The 27,998-nt window shown below is 36.0% G+C and overlaps 2 protein-coding genes and 2 long non-coding RNA genes across 8 annotated transcripts; 1 reads left to right on the top strand and 3 right to left on the bottom strand.

The window, feature by feature from the left end:
* Positions 1–6,563: 6,563 nt before the first annotated feature.
* Positions 6,564–8,515, bottom strand: LOC147498265 (uncharacterized). Of its 3 annotated transcripts, XR_015194257.1 has the most exons (5): positions 8,360–8,515; positions 8,203–8,257; positions 7,629–7,713; positions 7,408–7,492; positions 6,564–7,298 (listed from the first exon to the last, which is right to left on the bottom strand). It is a non-coding gene; the product is annotated as an uncharacterized LOC147498265 (long non-coding RNA). The 3 variants fall into 3 exon arrangements; XR_015194255.1 differs by having other exon boundaries at positions 7,408–7,713; positions 8,360–8,510; XR_015194256.1 differs by lacking the exon at positions 7,408–7,492 and having other exon boundaries at positions 8,360–8,510.
* A 2,514-nt stretch (positions 8,516–11,029) lies between these two features.
* Positions 11,030–19,949, bottom strand: LOC147498263 (uncharacterized). Of its 3 annotated transcripts, none has more exons than XR_015195398.1 (7): positions 19,035–19,949; positions 18,098–18,528; positions 16,941–17,036; positions 16,728–16,820; positions 15,525–15,586; positions 11,594–12,706; positions 11,030–11,514 (listed from the first exon to the last, which is right to left on the bottom strand). It is a non-coding gene; the product is annotated as an uncharacterized LOC147498263 (long non-coding RNA). The 3 variants fall into 3 exon arrangements; XR_015195397.1 differs by lacking the exon at positions 15,525–15,586 and having other exon boundaries at positions 11,594–11,931; positions 12,049–12,706; positions 19,035–19,943; XR_015195396.1 differs by lacking the exon at positions 15,525–15,586 and having other exon boundaries at positions 19,035–19,939.
* On the top strand, positions 11,381–18,667 carry MAP65-8 (microtubule-associated protein 65-8). The gene is made up of 11 exons (XM_086560319.1): positions 11,381–11,520; positions 11,614–11,817; positions 12,596–12,853; positions 12,940–13,155; positions 14,082–14,237; positions 14,326–14,485; positions 14,965–15,116; positions 15,207–15,294; positions 15,705–15,778; positions 17,527–17,601; positions 18,124–18,667. Exons 1-11 carry the CDS (start codon positions 11,437–11,439, stop codon positions 18,448–18,450), a joined length of 1,794 nt encoding a protein of 597 aa, XP_086416445.1. The 5' UTR covers positions 11,381–11,436; the 3' UTR covers positions 18,451–18,667.
* A 539-nt stretch (positions 19,950–20,488) lies between the features above and the next one.
* Positions 20,489–25,446, bottom strand: LOC147498262 (ribonucleoside-diphosphate reductase subunit beta). The gene is made up of 6 exons (XM_086560318.1): positions 25,131–25,446; positions 24,808–25,056; positions 24,254–24,310; positions 24,083–24,161; positions 21,246–21,324; positions 20,489–21,128 (listed from the first exon to the last, which is right to left on the bottom strand). Exons 1-6 carry the CDS (start codon positions 25,365–25,367, stop codon positions 21,077–21,079), a joined length of 753 nt encoding a protein of 250 aa, XP_086416444.1. The 5' UTR covers positions 25,368–25,446; the 3' UTR covers positions 20,489–21,076.
* Positions 25,447–27,998: the final 2,552 nt, after the last annotated feature.

Here is a 27,998-nt window from a genome sequence, read left to right as displayed (position 1 = left end):
GGTGGATGAGCTTATTAATAACGTTCTATGGGCTTATAAAACAACTCCAAGAACTGCAACTAGTGAAAGTCCGTTCACATTAGCATATGGAATGGAAGCAGTCACTCCAGCAAAGATGGTTGTTGAAACATATAAGACTAAGGTCTTAATGAACGGGCAAATTAAATGATGATATAATGTAAACAAAAGTCTTAAATCTGGGAGGGGGGGGGGGGGGAGACTGAAGCTCGACACCTATCACAAAGAACTTAAGAAGGTTTTCAATAAGAAGGTAAAAGAAAAAAGATTTCAAGCTGGAGATTTGGTCTTGAAAATGGTGACTCAAGCTACAAAGGAAAAAGGTGTAGGAAAGTTATCAGCAAATTGGGATGGTCCTTATCAGGGCCGGCTCAAGGTAAAGTGAGGCCTTAGGCAAAGACAAAATATGGGGTCTTTAATGGAGGAAAATAAAATCTAGTGTAAGTTATTAAAAGTAAAATAAAAGTGTAGTGAAAACCCATATTATCTATTGAAGTAATCCCCATTTTGTAGTTTTTATACATATAGTAAATTGGAAAGAAAAGCTCCAAGTTTTGTCATGCCAAAGTAGAGCCATGAAAGATATTTTTTTTAATTTTTTTGAAACCTTAATACCTTCTAAATTTGAAACTAACAATCAAGAATTAGAGAGATGAAAAGAAAGCGAAAGTGAGACGGGAATATGGAGAGAAAACGAAGACAGATTGTTGGACTCTTGATTCATGGAAAGTTATTTATTCATATCTATTATTTATTTCTTTTTTTATAGTTTTTTTCAAGAAAGAAAGTTGGTTAAATGGGGACACTTACAGAGAAATAAGTTCACGACTCATTTGTGACCGTTAGATTAATGATAATCTTTAATGAACTTCTTGAATGTGTACTTATCATAATTAATATTCTCCGAAATTTAGTGCGAGAAAAGAAAGAATTTAGTTAATTAGTTGCATCGAATGACTTTTATATCCTTGGTTTGCTAAAATATTATTATACAACTGAAAATAGGATTTGGTGAAAGTGTAAGGTTAGTTTAGTAATAATGAGGCCTTTCCAAATGAGAGGCCTTAGGCAGCCGCCTAATGGACGAGCCGGCACTGGTCCTTATATCATTCATAAGGTAAAAATCAATGGAGCTTATTACTTGAAAAATGCAAGTAGAAATTATGCATAAGCCTCAAAATGTAAGCAATTTGAAAGCATTTTATTAATAGAGAATATCAAATATGTATTTCTTCTTTTCTTCAATAAAAAGATTCAAGTGTTCAATTACAATATGTGGAACAATATCAAGAAGTCATGGTATCTGCAGCAATGTGTGATATCAAGCACAATATCACGAAGTCCTGGTATCTATAGCAATGTGCGATATCAGGCACAATAATATCAAGAAGTCCTAGTATATGCAGCAATGTACGATATCAGACACAATATCAAGAAGTCCTGGTATTTGCAGCAATGCACGATTATCAAGCAAAAGAAGTCTTGGTATCTGTAGCAATGCACGATTATCAGGCACAATAAATCCTGGTATCTGTAGCAATGCACGATTATCAGGCACAAGAAGTCATGGTATCTGCAGCAATGCGCAATTATCAGGCACAAGAAGTCCTGGTATTAGGCCTGTGTTAATTGCATGCTTAGTCATATATTTTACTTTACGTAATTAATGTATTATGGAAACGTGATTATGAAACATGCAATTAAAAACGAGAGATACCAAAATAGATGACTAAGCATGCAATTAACACATGCTAGTTATATAGAGGAAGGCTACACATGCAACTACGTATTACTCCTACGTGAATAGAAACACGTCCTACGCATGCAATAATATATATAGCTGTGTATACACAAAATATAACCTACACGTGCAACTATATGCGAGCTAGAGGAATTTCTAGAATGTACTCATGCAGAGTAATACCGCGAACGTGAATGGATGTAACATACACATACAAAAATAATCTAAGCCAGTGGTTTGAAATCACGCAGACATCCAAATATATTCGAATTATATTAACTGTGTTAACGTGAATATGTAAATGACGAACCATATTTACTTAGGAAAAATTCTATACATGCAAGGAGTTCTCATGTCAACACACAAATATGCAAAGTAAAACAGGTTATAGCAAGCAACCAAATAATATCCTCGACAAATTTTGAGGAGTTTAAGAATTCGAAACCTGGCGTCCCGTTTTTCCTTGTAGAACGATCGAATTAACTCCTAAGCTTGTGAACTTACTGGAAGTGGGATAACAGGTCTAAAGAGTGCAAAATAGTACTGAGAGGGAAAGTAGCTTGGACCTGAAAACTGGAGTGTTGATACTCCAGGTTAGTCTCGCGCGCTATTATTAAAAGTCTCATCCGAGACTATAAGATGAATACAGTACCTCAACTTCCTACGGAATTCTTAGACTGTGCTAATTATGATAATCCCTATCTGGTTCACAGATACCTGTTAGTAGAAAAAGAAAAGTTGGTACAAGCAAGTACGTAACACGTTATTATCACAAAACAAATGAAAATCGAAAATATGAGGGGGTAGGAGAGGGGGGGTTGTCCAATGATGTATTCCAGTTGTTATGTCTAATGTCCAGATTCCTTAGGCGTGCAGCGGCGCCATTTGATAATCGGTAATTTAGGGTTTAGATTATTTTAGTCCAAAGTCCAAAGTCCGTAAACGTTCAATTAGTCAAGTTACCTTACTCACGTGGGTTAGTAGGATAGGTCGAGTAAGGGATCGTCCATACCTTAGGGATAGGCAAGGTTCACAACTGGATATACAACTTTTAGTGAGTAGGATTTTAGGTTATTTCTTAGGTTTAGATAAATTAACGACAATGCAAGTGACGTAAAATAATAACGATGATTTCGACATAAAATAAACAAGGATAAAGAGACAGGAAAAGGGTTAACTATACTCATGCAAAATCAGTTCCCAATTTTAGATAACCATATCCCTACAGCTCTAATCCGTCTCAAGTTCATAGACAAACCCAAAACGGCGTCGAGTATCGATCCCTAGTGGAATGCACTCATCTCTGAGCTCATCACACTAGCATAAGGAGTTGAACTAATATTCTATCTCTAGAATATCATTTCAACTCCTGGCTTGATTCTACATCAGCTGGACAAACCAGAGTGCTGGCGGACACCATAAGGTCTCGCACGAGACTGGACATAGTGTAATCCAAGTCTCGCGCAAGACTGTTTTGGAGTGTCAGTACTCCAAATTTGGCCAGTCTCGCTCAATCATTTTGGGACCGGATGCATAATCTACACCTAATTCCTAAGTAGTGATTCTAGAACATTTAAAGTGTTAACCGGATCGGAACATGAGAGTCGTTAACCCTCCCCCTTGGGAGGGTTTTAGCTCATGGTCATGATGGATGATTAAATGATCTTATTGTCTATAATAAACAAGTAATTAAAGAATAGGAATGTAACTAGAAAAGAAATGGATTTTATTAAGGTAAAAGACTTACAGTACTAATGCTAGTATGAAAGCTACTAGAAAGGAAAGCAAGACAACGTACTGGAAAATGAAAAGCTAAAACTAAAGTCTCCAACACAAAATAAAGGTAAGGTCCCCATCTCATATATATATATATATATACTCCGTGAAGCCCCTCTCTTTTTGTTTTGTCTTTTTCTCATTTCAAACAATCCAAACTTTGTTTTAAAGGTTTTTTGTCATTTTGTCCCATAATAAGCCAAACTTTTTAAGGTTTTGTTGTTTTCCTCAAATCAATTCATACATTAATTTGTTTCGTCTTTTCTTATGTGCAAGGTGTCACACAATTGTGACCATCACTTACCACCTGCCTATGTTGACAAATTAAATGCCGCTATGAAAGTGGGTCCACATCGCCGCCGTCTAGTGAAATTCTTCGGATTTTGACATTTTACACTTTTTCTTCTTTTTAGAGTTAAATCGTCAGCCGGAGTTGTTCTGGCAGTTCACTAGTCGAAATCGACATCCAGGTTTGAATGATGTGAGCTTCAGAAGTTTGCTGCTTCTTTACACGTGGACCCGTTCTGCACTGGTTTTATCCCTTTGGAAACTTCAGCTCTAGTCAGGCTCCACTTCACTGAGGCTGAGTGGGAAGACTTCAAGTATGCACATTATTCCCATACTTTGATGCATGTTTTATTATCATATTCACGTTAACTGTGGAAACCTGCAAAAGTACGAAAATATAATTATTTTATGATTATTAAACACATAATTAACCAAAACACTATGTCTTTATGGGGTTTAGTATTACAGTTTTGAGTGTTTATCACATACCAAAAGGTGGTATGCACTAACACTTGTGCATACCATTTTCTTTGTGATGCTTGGTATGTACTGATGTCTGTGCATACCTCGCATACCAAGAGGTGGTATGCACTAACGCTCATGCATACTATTTTCTTTGTGATGTTTGGTATGCACTGATGTCTATGCATACCTAAGGTGGTATGCACCGACACCTGTGCATACCAAGGTACTATTGTCTTTTTTGGACAAAAGTCAACTATTGTCTTTGAGAGTGTTTTTGAAATAAGGGTGGGTTTTTGGTTCGTTATTTTGGAATTTTGTCATTTTCAGCTTTGTCCCCATATTCCTATTACCTTATGCAATATTGCAACATTTAAATTTCCAAAATAAGATATGCAAAAGACATATGTAATATTACTATATTTTTTTACATAATAAAAAGATGGTTTCTATCTAAAGGAAAATCCTCTCTGACAAATTTGGATTTCAAATCATCCATTATGCCTTTTGGATTTGTATACTTTGTTTGTGTTTAGCAAAAAAAAAATTATTTAATATTTATATAATGGAAATTAGGATCCAATTATAGAATGACTCAGTTCACCAGTCCAAATTTAGGTTATTGATTCAGAACAAATCGAAAAAAAAAAAAAAAAATCAGTTCGGTTTTGGTTCTTTAATTAACGAACTCAAATATCTGTTTGGGTCCAGTCCGGTTCTAGGTTTGCATTGTTGAAAAACATATCGGTTTTGGATTTGCATATATCCGGACCGATCCAACCCATTGCCAACCCTAGATCTATACTTCTTTGTGTCATACTGGGTTTTTTTATGTTGTGCTTATAATTAAGTTGACATTTTATTATTATTATTATTATTATTATTATTATTATTACTATTATTATTATTATTATTACTTTTATTTTATTTTTAATTTCTATAAGTTCACGAAATGTGAGATTTTTTTTTTCCGCTACAAAAACATGAAATGTGAGATGTATCTCATTGGGTTTTTTTTTTTTTTTTTTGACAATAAGGTATAGACACCAATCATATATGCAAACGATTGTGTGAAGTTTTGATTCACTTGATATTTCCTCTTGAATATTGAAATGTGAAATGCACATCTATTGGCACATATACAAAAACATACACTAACACGATAGAAGCTAAGAACTACAAACATGAAATTCATCGGGTCCTCTATGAGAAACACTCTCTAAATTTAAGTGGACCCATGTGTATTCACTTGTATTCCTTTCTTTTTATATCAATAGTGAACTTAACTTTTTTAAATAGTCAATTTTGCTATTAATTTTAGAATTTGGATTTTTTTGATAATTAAGAAAAATGAGAGTGGCATGGCAGTAAACAAAATTCAAAATATAAAGGTAATAGAATACACAGTTCTTGTGGGGTTGCCCAACTACGACAAAATTTCAAATACCTTGTAAAGAGAAAGGTTGTATCATTTTTTATTTTTTTTGGCATCTTCTTCTTAATTATTTGGTAGAGTGTATGAGTATGAGAAGAAGAAAATAAAATTTTGGGATGGTACTGGAAAAATTGGGTGGAGTGATTTATTATTTTATTTTGGGAGAGAGAGACTTGAGAAAATTTTCAAGATGGCATTAGTTTTTTGGGAGTGAGAGACTTCTTAAAAGTGGTGGTCTATTATGGATTTTATTTATTTTATTTTAATAAAAAAAAAATGTTGATTTAAAGGTTGAAGACTTGAAAATAGTTTGAAATTTTGAGAAAGCTAAAATGGCATTAAAAGGCGTGCCCAGAAAAAGTTAAGCATATCTATTTTTGTACTTGTACGCATCTGTATTTAACAATTATGCATACTCCACTAGGAGTTTCATCAGTTGACAATGTGCATGGATGAATAAGGAAAGCATAATGGCTACAACATTTCAACATTAGGGACCACCTTAATTAAAGAAGAGAGTGTGCGATTTAAAAAATGACATTGTTCACTTCCCTTTCGGATCCACTAATTAGCAGATATGGAGGAAGAGATTTAACAGGTGAAAGCGGATAGTTATATAAATACGGAACTTAAAAATGAGTCGAAATGCAAATTTTAGATGATGGAACTGATGTTGTTCGAGGTGATATAGTTGTGGATGTTGGTGTTGCTACCATTACATTCGGTGTAAATTAAAGGCATCTGTAATGGAGTAGACTACTGTAGAGGTTACCATAGAAATGTTAATTGCTGCAATATTAAATAAATCATAGTGAAAAACAACATTAATTAATACACCTAATGAGAAAAAATACTTTATAATTTCCCAAAATTTACATTCATACTAAATTCCAAACGAAATAGCACACAAAGATGACTTAAGCTAATTTCTTAAGTCATATGTACATAACTGATTTGAGTCAGAATTAGATTACAAAGGGTCGAGTTGACGACAACAGGGCTGCAAATAAATGTCAATATATCCCAACAACTGACTTGACCATGTGAAATATGTTTGTGAAAGAAAAAAAAAAAAAAAACTCATAATAGCAACTATGATTTCCCCCCTAGCTTCCAACTTGGAACATCTTCTTTACAAGGGCAACCAATAAGTCTCGTTACTACTGAAAACTTTTCATCTTGTTATTTTATGGTAATTAAAATCTCGTTGACTCTATTTTGAATTTCATATCACTGAATACTACTCCTATGAGTACGTATGAGACAGACTTACATTCTCAGAAAAATATGGACTGTGATGAAAACCATAAAGACCCGCACGCGCAGCAAGTCGTGGCGGTCAATCGTTCTACCATAATTAAACGACCCAATTGATGTACATTAGCTCAACGTGCGTAGAGAAAGGGAAAGAACTTTACGATTGCAGTCAGCTTCTCCATTGGGAAGTGTTATGTCTTCATCCATTACAAAAACCTGTGTACTCCTGAACCCTTTCCCGATTCATTGCGCGGTCCATGTTTACTCTATATTTGATGGAGTAAATTTTAATCAGATTGTCTTATTGTTTGCATAAGCACACTGGAAGCAAATATAAGGTAAAATTAGATATATATACGTTGAATTATATTTTGAGACAAAAAAATAAGGATGAAATTATGAATGAATCTTATAGGATTTGATATATTACAATATTTAGTTGGGGAATCTTAGCACCACCCACTCGAGAGTTTGCGTAATCTTAGAACTAAAATCAAAAAAGTTAAGTTGTTATCCTGAAACCGGAAACCAAATAAGAGGAAAGATTCAACAACAATATAATGAATCCATTCTATCGCAATTCGCAATAGAAAACATTATTAAAAAAAACAACAGTTACTTTGTATTATGGTGAAGTAATGAATGACACACCATCTTAATAAACCCAGGAAATTGTTAGAGCCCATCCAAAGTCGATTTTGCCTCCCCCCATAACATGCTTCCATAAAATCACCCACTTGAAAAAAGAGAAAATAAACAATTGGTGAAAGTTGATAAGTGAAAGTGATAACTATATTTCAGAATTCTCACCTCATCTAACTATCTAGCAGCAAGATAAAATTGTATTATATTATACTTTAATATTGTTGACCACGTACGTATGAACTAATCAATCAATTTTTTATTTTTATTTTTATTTTATTATTTGTTTGTTTTTAAACTAACATGTTGTTTTGGAAATCGAAGTGAAAAGTTACTTCAACCCGATTCGTCTTTTTTCATGGCGAATTTATGAATATGGCAGGAAGAAGAGAGAAGAGTTTGGCGAAGTAATGAATGACACACCAACCATGAGAAAAGCAGAGATAAGGGAGAATCTCATCCCAAAAGAAGTGTGGCCAGAAATTTTTTTATACACTTGGCATTTGTGATTGTGGTGGGATGATGGTGGTCAAGGATTGTTGTGGTTTAAAACTTAACCTGGCGTCAAAAAGCTATGTCTTACCTTAACGATTAAATTGCAGAGAGCAACCAAAAAAGAAATCAGCAAGCTCATCAACCTTAAGACATAACGCAGTTGCAAAGATTGAATTAGGTGGTTACTACAAATAACATACTACAAAGTATTCATTAAATGAAGCAATGTAACAAAAGCTTCTTACCCCGTCCTTATGTGATATGATAAAGAGTAACAAAGAAGACTCTCCAGTGTTCACCTTCATATTCATTTTTTTTTAATGACAATGGAAGCAAAGAGAAGTGGTTAATAAAGAAGTTAGATGGTGGAGAAGAATCCAATGTGCGAGACAGTGGTGAATGGTGATTATTTGGTTTTTGGTTTTTTTTATTGGTAGGGACAGGATGTCTGTGAAGTAGATAGGGACGGGAGTCTGTATGGTTTGAACTGTAGAATGATCTTTTTAGAGATTAATAATTGTAGAATGATCTGACATTTGTTGTATAGTGGAAATCATGTTGTGTTTTATTATATAGATAGAGAAAAGATGGATGCAATCCATCAACTCCATCGTTGTCAAAATTTTGTTCTTCATAGATTATTTTCTTATTCTATTCAAAATATTCCATTTAGTGATTTTATAGTATCAAGTCACTCTTGAATCATCGACCCTACATAATTTGGATGAAGATTTTGTAAATTTTAGTGCTTTGACTTCATTTGTAAGACTATAACAACGATCATCACATGAGAAGAAGATGGTGGTATTCTTCTTCCTAGTCATCAGCGCTCCATTTCTCTTTGGTTGACCCGCGTCCTGACCGTGTCCCAAATGTAACCTGACCGCCGCATCCATTGCAGTTGACTACTTCTTGAATGTGTTGACCGCGTCGGACACGCATCTGAGTCGCATCCTTCCCGACATCCGCGTCTGACGTGGACACAGGCATTTACTAGGTGCGTCCATGCATTAGAGTATATTAGAGTAAGCTTAGGGACACTCATATATGTCAACACTCCCTCTCAGCAGGACACGCTGGAAATACACAAGTAGAAGGACTAGATATCTTCACCTGGCAAGAGTTGAACCCCGAGACCTCTCAGAAACCAGAGGCTCCCATACCATCTTAAATTGTCAATTTCTCCATAAGTTCGAACTTATGTGAATGGTCAATTCTATTAATATATTAGAGTAGACTCGGAAAAACTCATATATGTCAACACTCCCCCTCAGCGGGACACGCTGGAAATACACAGATAGAAAGACTGGACATCTTCACCTGGTTAACAAGAGTGGAAATGCACAGGTAGAAGGACTTGACATCTTCACCTGGCAGGAGTTGAACCCGAGAGCTCTCAGAAACCATAAGCTCTGATACCATGTTAAATTGTCAATTTCTCTATAAGTTCGAACTTATGTAAAAAGTCAATTCTATTAATATTTTAGAGTAGGCTCGGGGACACTCATATATGTCAACAAGTATAGCTCATAATTTCAGAGCCAATCGTTTAGTAAAGAACTCCCAAGTCATAATTTTTAAAAAGAAAATGGAAGATTTTTTTTTTTTGATAAGTAATCTTTATTGATTGGAATGTGCAAAAGCACAAAGGTACAGACAAAGTGAGGGAGATCCTCACAAGGCCAGACTTATATTATCAAAGCATAAAATATAAGATCATGAATTCATGCTCTAGTAACACCGAAAGGTGAACCCATAATGACCTATGGCTAGTTTAGTACAAAGTCCCTGAAATGATATTCATTACGGTGTGTAGAGGAAGACATCCAGAACCACAGTAGCCCCTTTACTTCCATGATTGACTTGTGTACAGACGGTACCTTTGCCCTAAAAACTCGATCGTTTCATGTCTTCCACAATACCCAAATCATAGAATAAGGAAGATATTGCAACTTAAAGACTTAAAGTTAATGTTGGCTGTGGGGGGATTGTGGCTCTATAAAATACACAGCTTTGTTGAATGTTTCAAGTTTTCATTTTATGGTACCAAAAAAAAAGTTTTCATATAATAGGCTACATATGTGAGTAGCTTTGTTGTGTGGTTAATGGATATTATTAGCTTAATTTGGTTTGGTAGCTAGTGGTCACAGACTTGTGTTGGTGTGTTATGTACTTAAGTACATGTACTGGTCCTAATTTTGGTAGTCTTACGGGCTTTAAGGTTCAAGCATGTCATTCAAGTCTTCTTAGTTAGTCCCTCATTCCTGGTCTCCTCTTTGTTGAAAGTTGATTAGCAATTTAGCACAATTAGGGGCATTTGCTAGAAATGTCACCATCTTTATCGCAAATATTTCTCCAACATTAGTACCCTTCTTAGGCTATGATTTATTAGTAATTCACTCCCAAATTTCTAGATCTTTCTCACTGATAATCAGTCCTACTCAAAACTCATTTCAAATTGTAGTTTAAATTTGAATAAGGTAATGAGTCGTATTGAAATTAAGACGTTGCTTATTTCTATATCAAGTTGAACAGACCACTGATTATATTTCTGCTCGAATATGCAGAAGCCATTTTAAATACATCTTCCAGATTGTGATGTGAAACCTTTTAGAATTGAGATGGGCAAACTGGCTGGCATGGCTTGGGTACTAGAAATTATTATTTTTAGACTAATTTTGATAAAGCATAGAAGGAAAAAAAAAATGGCAAAGCAATCAGTACCATGTAAACATTCTGAAGATCCAGCGGACAAAACATTGATGCTTAAACAAAATTGGTACTCACAAGAACGTTTTTTTAACAAATTTGGTGTTCATGACATTGAAGATAGCGGACAAGCATCTACATTCATTATCCTGCTTATCTATAAGGTTGCATTGGATCTGATCCCTTTCTCATTTTATGAACATTGCTTTGGAAACAAGTTCCTGTTGGAAGGCTGGTTAATTACTTTACCATAAGGCAAAATAAAGTCCATATATCAATATGCAACAGTAGCTTTAATAAGAAAAAGAACTTGAGGCCTTACACTTTTGTGATTTTTCTCAATTTCAAAACAAAAGGAGAGGGAAAAGGGGGACCCCTGGAAGCAGCAGCAGAAATCCTTGAACCCAAAGCTTCAACATCACCTACTACCACTGTCAATCCTTGTCTTCTAAGCAAAACTCACATTCAAAGCTTCCACCATCCATTCTTCTTTTACTAATTCCTCTCCACTCTCTAATCTTGTTTTGTCTCTTTTCATAGATATTGCTCTCAACTCTATCTCTAAGAAACCAAGTCTCTGACTCTCTAAGAGAAGAGTTTGTAAAGTTTCTCAATGGGTTCATTTGCAACCCCGCCTGATCACCGGAGCTCGATTTTGCTTGAGACCTCCTGCGGATATCTGCTTCAAGAACTGAAGGCAAATAATTGTCTTTTTGTTTGATGCTTTACTATTAAAGTGCTCTTAGTTTTCCAAAATATAGGGCACTTACCATTTTGTACCTTGAAACAGCTAATATGGGATGAAGTTGGCCAAGATCAACTTGAAAGGGAAAGGACTCTATTAGAACTGGAACAAGAGTGTATGGATGTTTATAGGAGAAAAGTAGACAGTGCAAATATGTCGAGATCTCGTCTGCATCAAGCCTTGGCGGAATCTGAGGCCGAATTCACTCATCTTCTCGTGTCCCTTGGAGAAAGATCTCTACCTGGAAGGGTAAGGCAATTCCCACATTTTTCTAAGTCTGAAAAGTAAGACCATTGATTGTATTCCTGAGAAACACACAAAGACTTTCGTACATTTATATGCAATTTAGTTGATTCAAAGTTCCTGCAAAAAACTCAGAAGTTATTCTCCTATACATGAAGGTAGAATTGAGAAAACAATCTAGTACGGATATGCATTTGGACATAAGTCAGTATGTAAGACCTCGAAAAATCTCTGTACCTGCACTCTGCATTGCACAGGACAATACATACACTAAATCACAAGTGTTCACTTGCCTACGTAGTACGTAGGAACAAGTCTGATTTTGGTGACAAACGTCAAATGCAAACTTGCAGAGAGGGGTGGAACACTTCTGAAACATTTAGCCACATAATAAGGCATAAGAAAGTAGAGTTCCAAGTTTTCAACAAATTTTTTTTGATTTCTAATCATTAATTAGTAATGTCAAAATAAGTGGATTCCATCATATTCCAAAAGCCTGCTTTTAGAACCCCTGTTAACGGGAGAGGACATAGTTCCAAGGAGTTGTATTATTTGTAAAGATCATATATTCATGAAAACATTATCATAATTAGAAAAGAAAAGAGATAGATAGAGATACAATAAGTCAATTCAGTCATTGGAAATTTTTCGTGGACTCCTATCATAGGACGATCACACCTGGTGTAGTGTTGCAAGACAACTCTCCACTGGCCATCCATCATGACTCCAGTTATACACTGATACTCGTGCATTAATTATTCGCTACACGCACTTTTTGCAACAGCCAGAAAAAATGATGGGCACACTAAAGGAGCAGCTTGATTCAATCACCCCAGCTTTGCGGGAGATGCAACTAAGGAAGGAAGAGCGAATGAAGCAGTTCCAAGACGTCCAACTGCAAATTCAGAAAATTTCCGCAGAAATAGCAGGTCAGTCGGAGCACAATAATTCACTCTCAGAGATCAACATAAACGAGAATGATCTTTCTCTTAACAAACTAGAAGAGTGCCAGATTGAGCTGGCACGGCTCTATAGAGAGAAGGTAATTTTAAAATCAATTTGAAGTTCATCATCTGCTAAGGATGCAACAAAAAGAATATTGACGTTTTCGGTGTTTTATTTGCAAAGAGCGACAGACTTCTGAAAGTGGAAGGATATATCTCTACCGTCCACAACCTCTCAGCAACTTTAGGAATGGACTCGTCTAAAATAATCTCAAATGTTCATCCAAGCTTGGACGGATCACGTGGAAAACAATCAAAAAACATAAGTGATGGTATTTTGACTAGACTCAACGAAACTGTAGAGTCTCTCAAAGAAGAAAAGCAAATGCGGCTTCAAAAGGTAACCTTTAGATACCGAGCAAAAAAATAATAAAAGGTAACGTTAAGATGTCTATTCGTCTGTTTGAAGTTATTCAACTGAACTCTGGTAATGAATGACCTTAGCTGCTATGGAATAGACGTTGCTTAATTAGGAAACATAACAGGGAAGTATGAAAGTTTCACACTAACTGATCTGCGTCTACAATGCCTAACAGAAAGAACTCTGTGAGGAACTAGTTCAGACTAGTATATTTCATGAAATTTATAGTTTCCCTCTAGGAAACATTACATGATGGCTGTAGTGTTATAGCATAGTTTAGAATCAGAATGAGTTTATTAATCCAAATTGTAACTACCTTTAACTCCTTTAAACTGTTCTATCATCTTACTAAAGCCTTCATTTAGTAAATCAGGGTAGCCCTTGTTGAAGAACAAATTACAGGGTCATCCATGGTTTTTTAGTTCATCAACCAACTCAGGAATTCCCTCATCAAGGTTCTAAATGGGGACACCCAATAATAATAATAATAATGATGATGATAACAATAATAATAAAAAAAAAAAATCCAAAAGGGATATCAGCTCCTCCCAACTAATCCAAATTCTATGCAGGTATGGTCCTGAAATGTCCACTACCCTTGGGCCCAATTAAAGAGAAAACCTTTAATGTTCCCTTAAGCATGAATATTGTCATCAGGTCCTAAGATAAGGGACAGTGGATACCCTTAAGCATGTAAGGAAAAATGACAAATCTGAGACAATCTAAAATCATGAAAATATGTGAAGAATATAAATCATTAGCAAGCCATATGATATATATATATATATGCCGAGTACAGTTCCCTGAATCTCTTGTGGCTCTAAATTTGTGGAAGATGATTTTCTGCAGCAACTCAATATAGATAATAGTGTGATTTTATTTCATGATAATTGCAATTTTTGCAGCTTGAGAAACTCGGGAGAGCATTGACAAATTTGTGGAGTCTGATGGACACACCCTATGAAGACCGCAGACAATTTTCCCACATGCCAGATTTTATATCAACCTCTTTGGCTGAAATATCTAGACCTGGCAGTCTCACCCTTGACATAATCCAACAGGTCGTTAATTTCATGTGACTAACATTACTGAATAATGCAAAATAGCTGACGCCTATGAATAACTAATTTGATATCTTGAAATATATAGGCCAAGGCTGAAGTCGAAAGACTGGATCAGCTCAAAGCTAGCAAGATGAAAGAGCTTTTCCTCAAGAAACAAAGAGAGCTCGAGGAGATTTGCATGGAAACACACATGGACATGCCATCACAGTCTGATATGGACAACGTAATGAACCTCATAAACTCTGGTGAGAACTGAGTGCCACAACTTTGTGTCAAACCTATGCACTCAGTACAGATATGCCGAAACCTGACACTTGTACAAAGTGGCAGGCACATACCATATTGACCCGACTACACTGAGAAAATTTGTGAAATTTATTACATATGTTATCCTTTTAACAGAATATATCGTACTCTAGAAGAAACACTACGGCTTACTTCATTTTGCAAGTGTGTCCGCATCACGCACAGTCATGAGACCAAAATAGAGAGGCCTCATTGTTAACCTTTTGTGAAGATGATTACATCTTCATAATATATCACATATCAGCATTCCTTGAAACCTCCTAATCATCTTCAGAACAATATATGGCTAATATAAAACTTTGAGTCCATCAACATGGCAAAAAATGATGGCCACTTGTAGATCATGGTGTCATCGTACATATGAATCAAGTACTAATCATTGTGGCCATCTGTAATCTAGTTTCCCATGAAATTACAGGAGATATTGGCCATGCTGATCTGCTCAAGACTATGGATGAACAAATATCGAGGGCAAAAGAAGAGGCTTCGAGTAGAAAGAGTATAATGGAAAAGGTCGAAAAATGGATACTATCACGTGATGAACAGCGCTGGCTGGAAGAGTATAACATGGTCAATTTCTATACCAACTTGCAGTTTTAAAATACTATAGATCTTCTTCACTGACTTGGTTTCATCTCATAAGTTATATGCATATTCCAGGACGAAAATCGGTATTCAGTGAGCAGAGGTGCTCACAAGAACCTGAAACGTGCAGAAAGGGCACGAATAATAGTCAACAAAATCCCTGGTAAGACCGAGGTTGATTTTATTTATTTATTTTTCTCTTCTCTTAGGAAAAATCATAATTATGAGGTCTATTGATGATAAAAGACTAAGAGCCGGTGGGAACAACAGAAGCAGAACATAGTCAGCATATGACGAGTGTTGTCGAAGTGCTTGATAAAGCTAAGTGGGTTACACTACCAGAAAGATGGAAACCCGATAAGTACTCGGGCTTAATTTGTTCAGAAACCTCACTTCTTATACTTGACTGGTGCTGCCATTAAGTACTCTGGCGGACTAAAGAACTTGAGCTTGATCTGTGCGTAAAATCCAAAAGAAATGTACATCAGCTAAATAAGCTTTCAGTCACAGATCAATTTACATAGTCTTAACTCTTTTTATGATGACAACTTGACTGATTACAAGCATATGCAGCTTTGGTGGATTCCCTGATGGCAAAGACTAGGAGTTGGGAAGAGGAAAGGAATAAAATCTTCTTGTACGACGAGGTTATATACTCTAATTCTTTATAATAGATCTTTACTGAAAATCTTCTATTCTCTTCTAAAATTATCTCTTTGAGCATATACAAACAGATTGTAGCTTGATTCCAGTGTAATCACAAATGGGGATGACACTATACCTATAAGTAAAAGATAGAGGTTAGTTAGGGATGATCTCCCATTACTAGTTGCAATTAGGTATGAGTGTGACCCCATTATTTCAAAAAATTAGCAATACCCCTCCCCCCCACCCCACACAAACCCCCGGTTGCAAGATCAAACGGTAATGCTTCTTCATGTGAAAAGAAAACGGATTTCGCAACTAGGGGGGTTATCCCTATTTTTTTTGAAAACCAGGGCTCATCCCTAATTGCAACTAATAATAAATATGGGGGAGAGGTTCATCCCTAACTAACCCTAAAAGATAAGAACAGAAAAGATGTGAAAGCTAACAATTGAGCAATACAAAAGAATAGTGAACTAAGATGTAACCAATCTTGCCCTATAAAATGGTGAAGTAAGACCGCTTATCTAGAAAAAGCTTGAAAACCTCTTACAACTTTGAACTGACATACTATTCAGATTTATTCTTACTCTAATATTTCCTAATGGTAGCCACTAGGTACCCTCAGCCTCAGAAGTTTCAACATTATTGAGTTTAAACAGAATTTTCGAATGAGACAAGTACTTTAAGGAATTGGTACCTGTTGGTGAATTTTATGGATGTCGAGATTTGTACATACGCAAAATCTCAAATAATTAAAAATAACTTTGTCGATAAATCATATACACGTCATGGAAAGTCAAGACAGATTACAAATATGATGAGAGATGATGAGTATAGACAACAACTTAAAAAATTGAAGTCAAGAAATGATTAGAAAAGCACACAATGCTAGTTGTTAGTATGACGAATAGTAGAGAACCTTTGTGTACAAGTGAAGAGATATTGCACCTGTTAAGCCGCAGGAAGGTTACAGGACCCGAGAAAAGATCGACTCAGATGTAACTAACCTCAGGTCATTTTACGTATGAGAAAAAGGAAACCCTGCGCAAAAGGGAAGAGAAACATAGAAAATGGACACAATAACAAAAAAAGAAAAATACAGTCTAGGTGGATTATAGTAAGAATGTAAAGGACACAAGAAGCAAAAAGAAGTGAGGCTACCTTCAGTGTGATACCCAAGAATAGTTGGCCTTCAAGAATAAAGAGACACACTGAGATAGTAACTTGCGACATATCGGAGAGATTTAGTTTACTATCCTGGAAAATTCAACAACATTAACCAGCTTTAAAGTAGTTAGTATATCATTAAAGAAAATTAATATTTTCATCCAAAGAAAATGAGCGTAGGAATTTGGAGGGGCATAGACATGTAGCACTAGTTTGTAGTCATTACTGCTCTTGCAAGAATAAAGAAATCCTTATATTCTCAAGATATAAGGATTTCCAAATGAGATGAAATTTTGTGGAGATGATCTTTACGTTGAGTACAACATATCCACAAAAAATCAGGTTTAAATTCATTTTCTAGGTAAAGTTTTACTTACGTACTTATTTTAACTTATATATATAAGATCATTGTGAAGTAAGTTCATCCAGAAAGCAGATGAAGCTGAGAATACATTTCTGTTGGATTTAGATGTTTGGAAACAGAAGCATGCGCTATTGCCCTTGCGGTCAAATCAGTTGATATTGTATTATTGGAAACATGATTATACTTAACGACGTCACCTATTCTATGTATGTTCAGGTACCTCTCTTGGCAATGTTAGAAGAGTACAATATGGATAGGCGAGAAAAAGAAGATGAAAAACAAAGGCAAAGAGTAAGTATCAATTTACATTCACCTGAATATTGTACATTTTTGGAAATCAATTCCGGACAAGATACTAATCTTTTATCTTATTCCTCCATGAAATACTAGTTACCCTAGCATTACATACATACTGTAAACAAACTCTTAGTGAAGTTTCTGATTGCTTGTTTCATCTTATGGGGTTAAGTGTCGAAGTTCCACAAGGTTGGGATGGCTGTGTGAGTTCCAGAAAGCACTACAAAACAGATATCCCTATCAAAAACTATTAAATATTATGCTGCAAAACTAAAATATAACTAATAAGATCGAACTGGTTGAAAATACAAATTGATAAAAGTCATATCAGTATTATAAATGTCAATTACTATCTTTCGGGGAAAAGAAAACAAAAATAGATGCAAACATCTGAAAGTGTTGAACAAAAAAGAAGCTAAAGTGGGAATTGAACTAGGACACTTCAGACGTTCAGAATAGTACATATATGCAGCAGGCTGTCATCAGTTACCTTGTTCTGAGATGGCTTATTTGCAGGAAAAAAAGAAGGTGCCAGTTAAGGTGGTTATTGAACAAGAGAACTTGTTTGTCTCTAGACCAACAACAAGCAATCGTCGTCTCTCGAGCAGAAGCATAAACGGAGGTTTTGGCAATGCTACCCCATTAAACAGGAGACTTTCAATGGGGATCCAGCACCTAGGATCCAACAACATTAACTCCCCAAGTCAAGCTATGTCCTTAATCAAGGAAAGCAAGAAGTCAGAAGGACGAACAGTGTGGTCTCGACAAGGACGTGCTTCTTATCGCATTGAAGATACCGCTTCAGTGGTTTCTGCAACGTATTCAGGACCATTATCTCCTTGATTCTTTAGCCAAATGGAGCAAAAACTTTCTCTTTTCACTCCACTAATGACCCAATAAGATATAGATGAAGCTTGTTTCCTGCATATACATTATCAAGCTTGTAAAAGAATAACTTTGGCTTTCTGTTCTGTCAGTTTGAGTATGATCACGAGAATTACTCCCCCCCTCGCACCATCGGTCCCATTCTACCTCAATAAATTTTTGATTTATCGACAGATAGTTATTTCTTTCTAGACTACATGATTTAGAACATACTTAAAAATACTTCTCTGTCAAACCTACTGTTACCATGATCTCTACACACTTGAGACAATTAAGACGGACGGACCTTAGAGTAACGAGGATATATTTTATGAATTACAAGATCTCAATTACTTACTATTCCTATTGACTTCCAAAAATGCTCAGCCACTTGGTATTCCTAATGAGTTGTAAAAAATTGTATGGCAAGCGGAGCAGATTTCGCTGTAACAATTTCTTGTTTCTCTCTCTCATACCACAAATGGAGCATGAGAAGTACAAAAACTCTCATCAAAACAATTACAAAAAGTAGGTGTCTATCAGAGTAGATACTGGGTTATTACCTTCTTTTCTTTTCTTTTCTTTGATAAGTCGTCTGGTGCTGCAGCCATGCCAACAACTTTCAACCAATTTCTCTAGACTTAAGAATCATGAGGAAATTTATCTCAAATATCCAATGTTTAAAGTCTAAACCCCTAAAAGAAAATGGTTCTAGATTGATAATGAAGGAATAGAGGAACAAATGTGGGCTTTGTGAGTGAAACTTAATAGATATTTTTGCAAGAAGTTGGGAAGATTGAATGAAATGAAGGAACGTGGTTGGTAAGGTTAAAGATGAATAATGGCCAAGGCAATTTGCGAAACAAGAATTTTCATATTTGGGGGACGTGGAAGAGTTTGGGTGAGGTTACAACTCTCAGTAGAAAAGTTGGCATAAAATGAACTAACAACCTCTAATGAATAACCATCCATCTTTCCTGATAATGAATAACTACCATGGCTGCATGCATACTGTAAGGGACATCTTACATCTCACACACTCCACTCGGACTTGTCACTATCAACCTCTAAAGTTCACTCAACATACTCTAGCTACCAACTCTTACAAGTGTTCTGCATGCTCCACTCGCTCTCACAAGTACAACACACGTTGCTACATACTATGAGAAGTGTTAGACATGCTACTACAAAATTTCATCAATCACGACTATACAAGGAGCTACACACACTCTCTCTCTCTCTTCTCTTCTCCAAGAGTTCTCAACTCCTCTCTAATGGCTTCCTAGCCAAACTCTACAACTATCATTTGTAATATGAATTGGGTGAATTGGGTGAATTGGGTGAATTCATCTCATGCAATCATCTACTTCAATGTAATTCATACTACCACTTAAACAACATCAATAAACTACCCAACCCTCGTGAACGAAGGCAACGACCATGCCGAACCACGTAAAATCTTGCGTCTATTTCTCTTTATTATGTGCAATCTCTACTAATCAAATATTTCTCCAGTGAATCTCTACCAAGTTAAGTTCATACACGGTGTAATACTCAAATAGCCTTGGTTAAATTTGTGCATTTACACATACTAAATTACCAATTACCGACTATAGATTCTATTAAGTATTAACAACTCTTCAAGGATGCATAAGACATTAGACCAATGGAGACAAACTTTCAGAAGATGCCAGGCACATTACACAATTTCAAAGAAAACACGGAATTTCAATTACTTGAGTGCACTAACTGCAAGACATGCATACAGAGGGACTTGGCCTGGGTATCCCAGATTACTAAAAGAAGGACACAGTTTCTATCTTTCGTACCCTATCAGTGATTATCAACGCTGGGGCAGTATCGCTATATTCAGAAGAATTTCATATCCTTCTCAATAGAAAATATGTACTCTCTCACAGAATGGAAGATACCTTTGATCTGATAATCAGAAAGAGAGAAATTTAAAGGAAGTAAATGAAATCAGCAAAAATTCAAAAAATAAAAATCAACGCTACAATTCAAAAAGTCATGATAACTATAAATAATAGCAATTTATGGAATTAATCATTTCACGTTCAATTCAATACAAAAGAAAAAAAAATCCACTAACCAGATTAACTTTAGCAGTGAAAGAGAAGAAAATTTCCTAATATTTAAAGGATGTGCAAATACAAATTAGGCCGTTTTCAGGCATAGATGGCACATTCAGTATGCTCATTAAGCCAGCTCGGGCAGTACCAGCAGTCAGCCATCCCACTTTCCTGTTTGATTTCGCTCTATTGCATGCTTCCTCCCCTTTAAGACCAAGGGCTCTTCCAGAGTGAATACTGCAACCAAATCCTTATGCTGTTCCTGACCCATTGACCTGGAACCAAATGAATTCTTGCTTCAGCCTCTCTTTCGGATACAATACTCAATTTTCGAGAAAGCAGCACTTTATTCTGATGATGCGGATGCGGCTCCTTGTATTCTATACTTTTATGAGCTGTAAGTTGAAGCAGTGGCCCCTTCTATGCATGTAACTAACTATTTCTGACACATCTTTCCACCACCAGATCTCTGTCCAAGAAAGAGTTTTGACTCGGACCTCCCGAAAGCTTTTTACTTATTTATGTTTTGAAAACAGGCTGCTAAGGTGGTTCTCCAATTCCGTGAAACTGAACCATTGATTTTGCATTTATGGGAAAAAGAAATGTCAGTCAGGAATCAGGTCATAACTGGGAACAGAAGAAAAATAAAGAACAAGGGAGAAAGGAGGTATATGTTTTACTCACAGCTGATATCTAAACAGTTCATCAGTTTGTCTAACTAACGACACATCTTTATTCTTTAACAAGTTGGTTGAAGAGGTGCCTGAAAAAAAAGAGAGCATAAGTTTTGTTACTTGTAATGCACGACCAGAAACAATGCACTCAATCAACCAAAGAAGACAGAAGCTCATCCTTTTTTTTTCCTTTTTGTTTTTCGATCCGTAGAAGACAGATACTCAACCTATAGGTATATTACAGTATCTGGATGGTTTAATATGCCCAACATATTCATATTCATATTCAATAGGATACGGTACCAACATATGAATCAATGCTTGTAGGAGACTTCTACCTCATATACTGGTTGTAGTCACATTATATCCTCAAACTTTCAACACTATTTCATTTGTTTTGTGATTAGAGATATTTAAGTAACATACAATAACAAAAATGACAATAGCAAAGTGCTGTGTGATTGTAATTATCCAAACAGGCTCCTTGTGACCGCATCTGGGATTCTGGGTACTATAGATGAAAATATAGCAGCTTCCCATATGCACCAATAATGTCCAAAACAGAGAGCTACTACCGTGATCATGATGTCAAGGATATCTTGTCCTAGTCACGTTTATAAGCAGATGGTCGTGGTTGGTGATGATGATAACCTCCATCACAACAATATCTTAATAACATATCTTGATATTGTATCTTGTTGTACAGATTAAAAAATAGATATGCTGCCAACAAGAATGCATGAATCAGAAATAACATGGGTGAGAAATGTTGGATTCAGCAAATCCAGCATAGAAGAACTAAGGTACTCAGGAACTATGATACGTCTGAGTTATCTTTTACAATATTTGACTACAAACCGGAGGGTGTTCCATACTAAGTCCGAAAATATTTGCATAGCCCTTAACTTAAACAATAACCTCGTACAAAGATAGAAAATGTTGATCTAAACTAGCAGTACAAAAAGAACTGGAAAAAGCTGAGGCAGGATCGATTCCAAGTCGGAATACATATGAACTAGGGTGCAAGTGGATACCCGAAAATCCGAATTCGATTCGCATTCGTATCCGGAAAATAGGATATTATCCGAAATTTTCGGATATCGGATTCAGATAGTTTTTCTCATCTGATAAGCTTTTGGATACAGATTCAAATATCGTGATATCCGATTCGAAAAGGTTGGGCACAAGTATTAAAGTAAAGCTTTGTTTGTCTTATAATTATAGCACAGGGTTATTCATGAAAATTTACGTTATAAGATATTATGAAACCCTATTTCTAAAACCAATTCAAGCCATCAACTACATCTTCAATTATTCTTCCCACTCCCACTCAGGCTTCTATGGAGGTAACCTCCCCAATCTTTTATGATTATTCCTCCATCTCTCTACTCATTCTCACTTTCTCAACCTTTTAGAGCCATTTTATTCTCAATCAAAACCCCAGATCTGAGTTGGGATTTGATATCACTTCATTTCCACTGTGATATCACTTCATTTCATTGTGATTTCAAGGGTTTTGAGCTAATTCGTAGTACAAGTGAAGCTCGCTATAGATCTGATTTTTATTTTATCTGATGGGATTTTTTTCCATTTATTTTTGTGGTCATTGAAGCTGTTGGAAAGGAGTTTTAGTCGGATTGGATATTATCCGTTATCCGATTGAATATTCAGTTTCGAATTCGATTTGCAATATCAACTATCCGTCGGATGCAGATGCGGATGCGGATTCAGTAATAGGCATATCCGAACCAAAACATATCCATCTGCACCCCTAATATGAACCCGAGCCCTCAAGGAAATGTTTGTTCCATGTAACATGGCACCAGTACAACACAAGGTAACTAAAAGGAGTATATAATCAGTAGGATCCCTTTTGAGAAAAGATTGAAGCACCAAAGTGCAAGCCTAAAGACATGCTAAATACACCAAGGAAAATGCCTAACCAACAGATCCCTTTCTCTCGAACCAATAGCTTTGGTTTCTCCCGAAACAACAGAGCTTTCCCTACACTTTTCATTACAAAACTAATAAACCGAAAAACAGATCAAGAGCAAAGGTTCACAAACCTAACAAAAAGAACACTACCTCACTTGGTTATTTAATATTGAAATATACTCATGAAAGGTTTTGTACTCCAGATCCTGAGAAACCATGTTTTTTTTTTCTCTTTCTTTCATATAACACAAAGCAATATATCAAAACACTGAACTGACTATAACACATGTTTGTGTAAGTTCCTCAATTGTTTTGTATTACATAATGACATCGTGTCTTGGCAGGAATGTGGTAGCCATTGATTTTTTATATACTTAAAAATACTGCACAAACATTGATTTTTTATATACTTAAAAATACTGCGCAAACGTATAACATAAGAGTTTTAGAATGCAATTTATAGATTTTATGGTGAATTGAAATATGGAACAGTGGTGTAAGAGTTTGATGCGATTAACTGGAAATCATCAAAGCAATTATCTGTTAATTAGGCATTAAAAGTACCGACACCAAATATGGTATATATTGCTTTGCGAGGTGATAGGGTATTTAATGTGCCAACACAGTAGTAAGGGTGTGAAGGAGAATTGCAAGACAAAATACACAAATTCAAGGCAAGTTCTTGCAAATCCATTGGCCTTCAAAAGAAATTATAGCTACCCTATGATCCGATACGACCATTTTCACCTTCTTAAAACAAAATTCTCGGAAATACATTGATCTCTCTTCTTCATGTAATACAGCAGAACAGTAAAACAGAAAATTTTTTGTTAAGAAACAGACTGACAAAAATCAAAACACACGAACTTGTCTATCAAGATACACGCTAATGTCAAAAGTAAAGAATCATACCTGAAAGAGGAACTGCAGCTGTTGGCACAACATTGTGATTAACCTTTGCGGGAACTTGTGCAGAGGAGGGTCGTGAGACCTGCTCAAGTAGTCCATTTAATTAATAACAAAAACCAATTCAGTAGGTTAAGATTACTCAAGAAGTCAAAATTGTTGAGTCAGTAAAATCACCTGTGGTGCTACCACAGACTGGGGCGCAAACTTATCCCTAGGCACTGACTCGCTTCCCTATGAAAAGAAAAGGATAATGTTAGTTAAGTGCAGACTGTGGAAACCTGTGACTGGAGCTTCAGTGGAAAGAAACACTATCACGTATGAGCGGATTGAGCGCTCGTTCTTTACAGTATCCTGGAACTCCATTTCAGTTATAAGGTCCCCGCAGGTTATCTTTTTTATATTTTGTCCAGTGCTTAAGACAGTGATTACAGCTGTTGCCCATTGTTTTTATTTTGTGATGTACTTGTTTGTAAAGTATCATTGGGAGGGGTAAGGTTTGTGACGCTTCGTGTTATTTGGCACTCGTGTAGAGTCGGTTACTAAACACGATCATCTTCATGTTCCCTCTCTACGATAGGGAGATTATTGTCCAAATCAATCCCCTTGTTTGTTTTATCCCACACTCCCTAATGTTAGTTCCATGTATTTCCCCAAAAATATTTACCTAATACAAATTGGATACATAAAGACGTGAAACAAATTAAGAATGAGAAAAATATAAAGTATACCTTGGTGGGCAGTTTACCGCGTCTCTTCAAAATCTTAACATGACATTTCTGAACATAATGCATCAAATGATAGCGAGAATGTCTAGAAAACAACTTATCCCTAACACTAGGATTATCATCTAACCAATCAGATATTTCTTTGGACTTAACGACTTCATCTTTATCCAATGACTCTAACCATGCATAAACTGGTATCCACTGATCCGTACGTTGAAAACGAGCCGGTTGACGTTCAACTGTTGACTTCTCCTAAAAATACACATAGATTAATAATAATAAGAATATAATATAATAGAAGAAGAAGAATGTTTGTTTGTTGAGACCTGAAGTGATAGTTGTAGATTTTGCTGTAGTTGCAGTTGCATGGAGTTGTTTAAGAGGAAGACTTTTTGGTAGAGTTGAGGACGAGGTAAGGATTGGAGTTGTTGAGGCAAACTGACTTGGTTCGAATTGATCCAGGCTTCGATTTGGTTCACGTTCACGTTTTTTTTGTCGGCTAGTACTGATAGCCATACTCTTACTTTTGCTTCCCATTCTTCTATTTCGCTGCTGCTTCCCATTTCTTTTGCCCTCCAGCTCCACTCGGTGCTCCCTTGCTTTTATAGTGGTGGTTCTCACTTGCAAATGGGCTTGGGCTTTGAAGGTAGTAGCGTGTAGAATGAGGATATATATATAGTTTAAAATTGTTAAAATTTGCATTGCATTGTTTGTGTTATTGGAGTTAACTGTTAATCTATATATATATATATATATATATAAAAAAGCTCGCGCACATTCTCTCTCCTCACTATATCGCTCTATTTTGCACTCCGAGCAATATTAGTGGCTCCTAAAAATGAGGAGGTGCTAATAATTAGTTAGACCTCCCTACATTTGTTTAAATCTCCTTTCTCCATCAAGTAATTATATTTATCTCCCTGACTTAATTAACAGGCCAAAAACACGTTAAACTCCAAACTACCGGAGAAATTGGAAACCCAAAAGTTAGAAACTCCCACACACCAAACATCTTGCCGGCCCTAAACAAATTCTTTCTACCTTGAAACCACATCACCTTTTCTTCATAGAAGAAAAAGAGAAGAGAGAAAAAACGAGAGAACCAACTCAATTTAGAGAGAGAGAGAGAGAAAAAAAAAATGGCATCAGCAGCACGAAGAAGCAGTTGAGGTGCAAGAACAGGAATGCTTGAAGGACTATACAAACTTCTCATGTGCCGAACACAGGAGTTTATATATTCTACTGCATGAGAATACAACTATGAAAACCTATTTGCGGATAACAGAAAAGATTACATTAGCGTTGAGCTTTATTACCAAACACCCGTTACTTCAAATTTGAGAAAGGACGTTAAGTAGAGCTGCTTTTGGCTTATACATGGCCTCTAAGGGCGTCGCTCACCTATACTCATATCCACCATTTCTCCCCTAAGTCGTTCCCAAGCACTGAATCCAGACACCCAACATCGTTCCCATTGTCCGCATTGCCAAGCCATCTCCCTTAATTCCATCATTTTCCTCATTGCCTTTTTCAAACCGCTCTGGCTTGAACATCATCGGCTCTGACCACACCTTGGAATCTTTGTGAAGAGCCCATTGGTTAACCAACAGCATTCAGCATTGTACCTTTCGGTATGTCATAACCTACTATTGATTCATGTGGAGCTAAAAATGGTTGAAGACTACACATTATGAGTGTCTTATATATAATGACAGGTGGTTTGGGCGGAACTCCTGGATTTGTAAACATAACCTATACAAGCAATAGGTTTTATGGCCAATATGGAAACTCTTGCTAGAACGGGAGGCTTTGGAGCTAATGGTTATGATCCGCGGATCAATAGCCGACTAGCCGTGGGTTCTTTGGTATTGATACAAAGTACATACAAGAACAAGGGTAGAGGCGGTGGCTTCTTTGGATATGGCAATGATAATGTGGATGGGTTTAGTGAGATGAGCAGAGGGCCAAGAGTCGGATTCAAGAACCAAAAGGGGGTTTACTGGTCACTTTAGCTGTGAGGGGACAAAGCATCTCATCAGATGCTAACAATGAGGACAAAGATATGAGTGCATTTCTAGATTGGGATCAATATAACAGGGAAGAATTTCGTTTGGACTATACTGTAGCAAAGTTTTTCATTATTAAATCATACAGTGAGGATGATATCCATAAGAGCATCAAGTACGATTGTTGCGGGCAAAGACACCCAATGGTAACAAGAAATTAGATGTTGGGTACCAGGAAGCTCAAGAGAGAAGTGGTGACTACCGTTTATTTCTATTCTTCTCTGTAAGTGATGATCCACATCTCTAATACTGGCGGTTGAATTTGTGCATGCTGTATGGGAGCTTGACAAAATCAGACTCAATGATACTAAGACAAATTATGTCTCATTCAGATTAGATATTGATTTTCGTCCCTATCTTGCTTTAGAGAAAATGTTAAGACCTAAGAGTCATACTTCCTTTTAAGAGTTTCATCGTGACCCCAAAATCCATATTAATGCATGAACAGTGGGTCTATGTTAGTGACTTAGTTCTAGAAAATAAGATAGTTAGTGGGATTTTTTTTTTTTTTTCAATAATGAAGTTTGTGGGATTATTGTAAACGTTTCACATAACATGCAAATTTCCAGAGATTGACATTGAAAATATGACGTACTTATCCATATTGTTTTTTAAAAAATCAGTGACATAATTTGGAGTCTGGTAAATAATGGTGTGAACTAGAAGTGATTAATTAATTAAATAATTTGTTTATTTTGTTCTTTGGTTGGTTTGTGCAGGCAATGGATTATGGTGTTCATAAGCTATGGGAGCACAACAATATTGGGGTATGAATTCTACTACCCTAATTTAGTCTGTTTGTTTATCAAATTATATAGCTCGCACTTTTAAGAACAATTTAGCCATGATATCCTCGACCGTCCAAACTTAAGTTTGCAAACAATTACTTGCATATGAGTAAGAATATATGTTCTTCTATTCAGTAAGACTTACTAGGAGTACCTTATGGTGTGAAGTTATGATGATTTTTTGCACTTAGTTGGAAGCAATAGAAAAGTAAATAATAATAATAATAGATCTCTTGAATGGAGAAACTAATATTAATCCCTACAAAATCTTTTTCATAGTTAATTTGTTTAACAGAGTATCCCGGCCCCCCTTCAAAACCACAAATCTCCATCCTTAAAC

The sequence above is a fragment of the Coptis chinensis genome, chromosome 5, assembly GCF_015680905.1.
Source record: "Coptis chinensis isolate HL-2020 chromosome 5, ASM1568090v1, whole genome shotgun sequence".
NCBI classification, from domain to species: domain Eukaryota; kingdom Viridiplantae; phylum Streptophyta; class Magnoliopsida; order Ranunculales; family Ranunculaceae; genus Coptis; species Coptis chinensis.
Note: the sequence above shows the minus strand (reverse complement) of the source record. Positions and strands in the feature narration are given on the sequence as shown.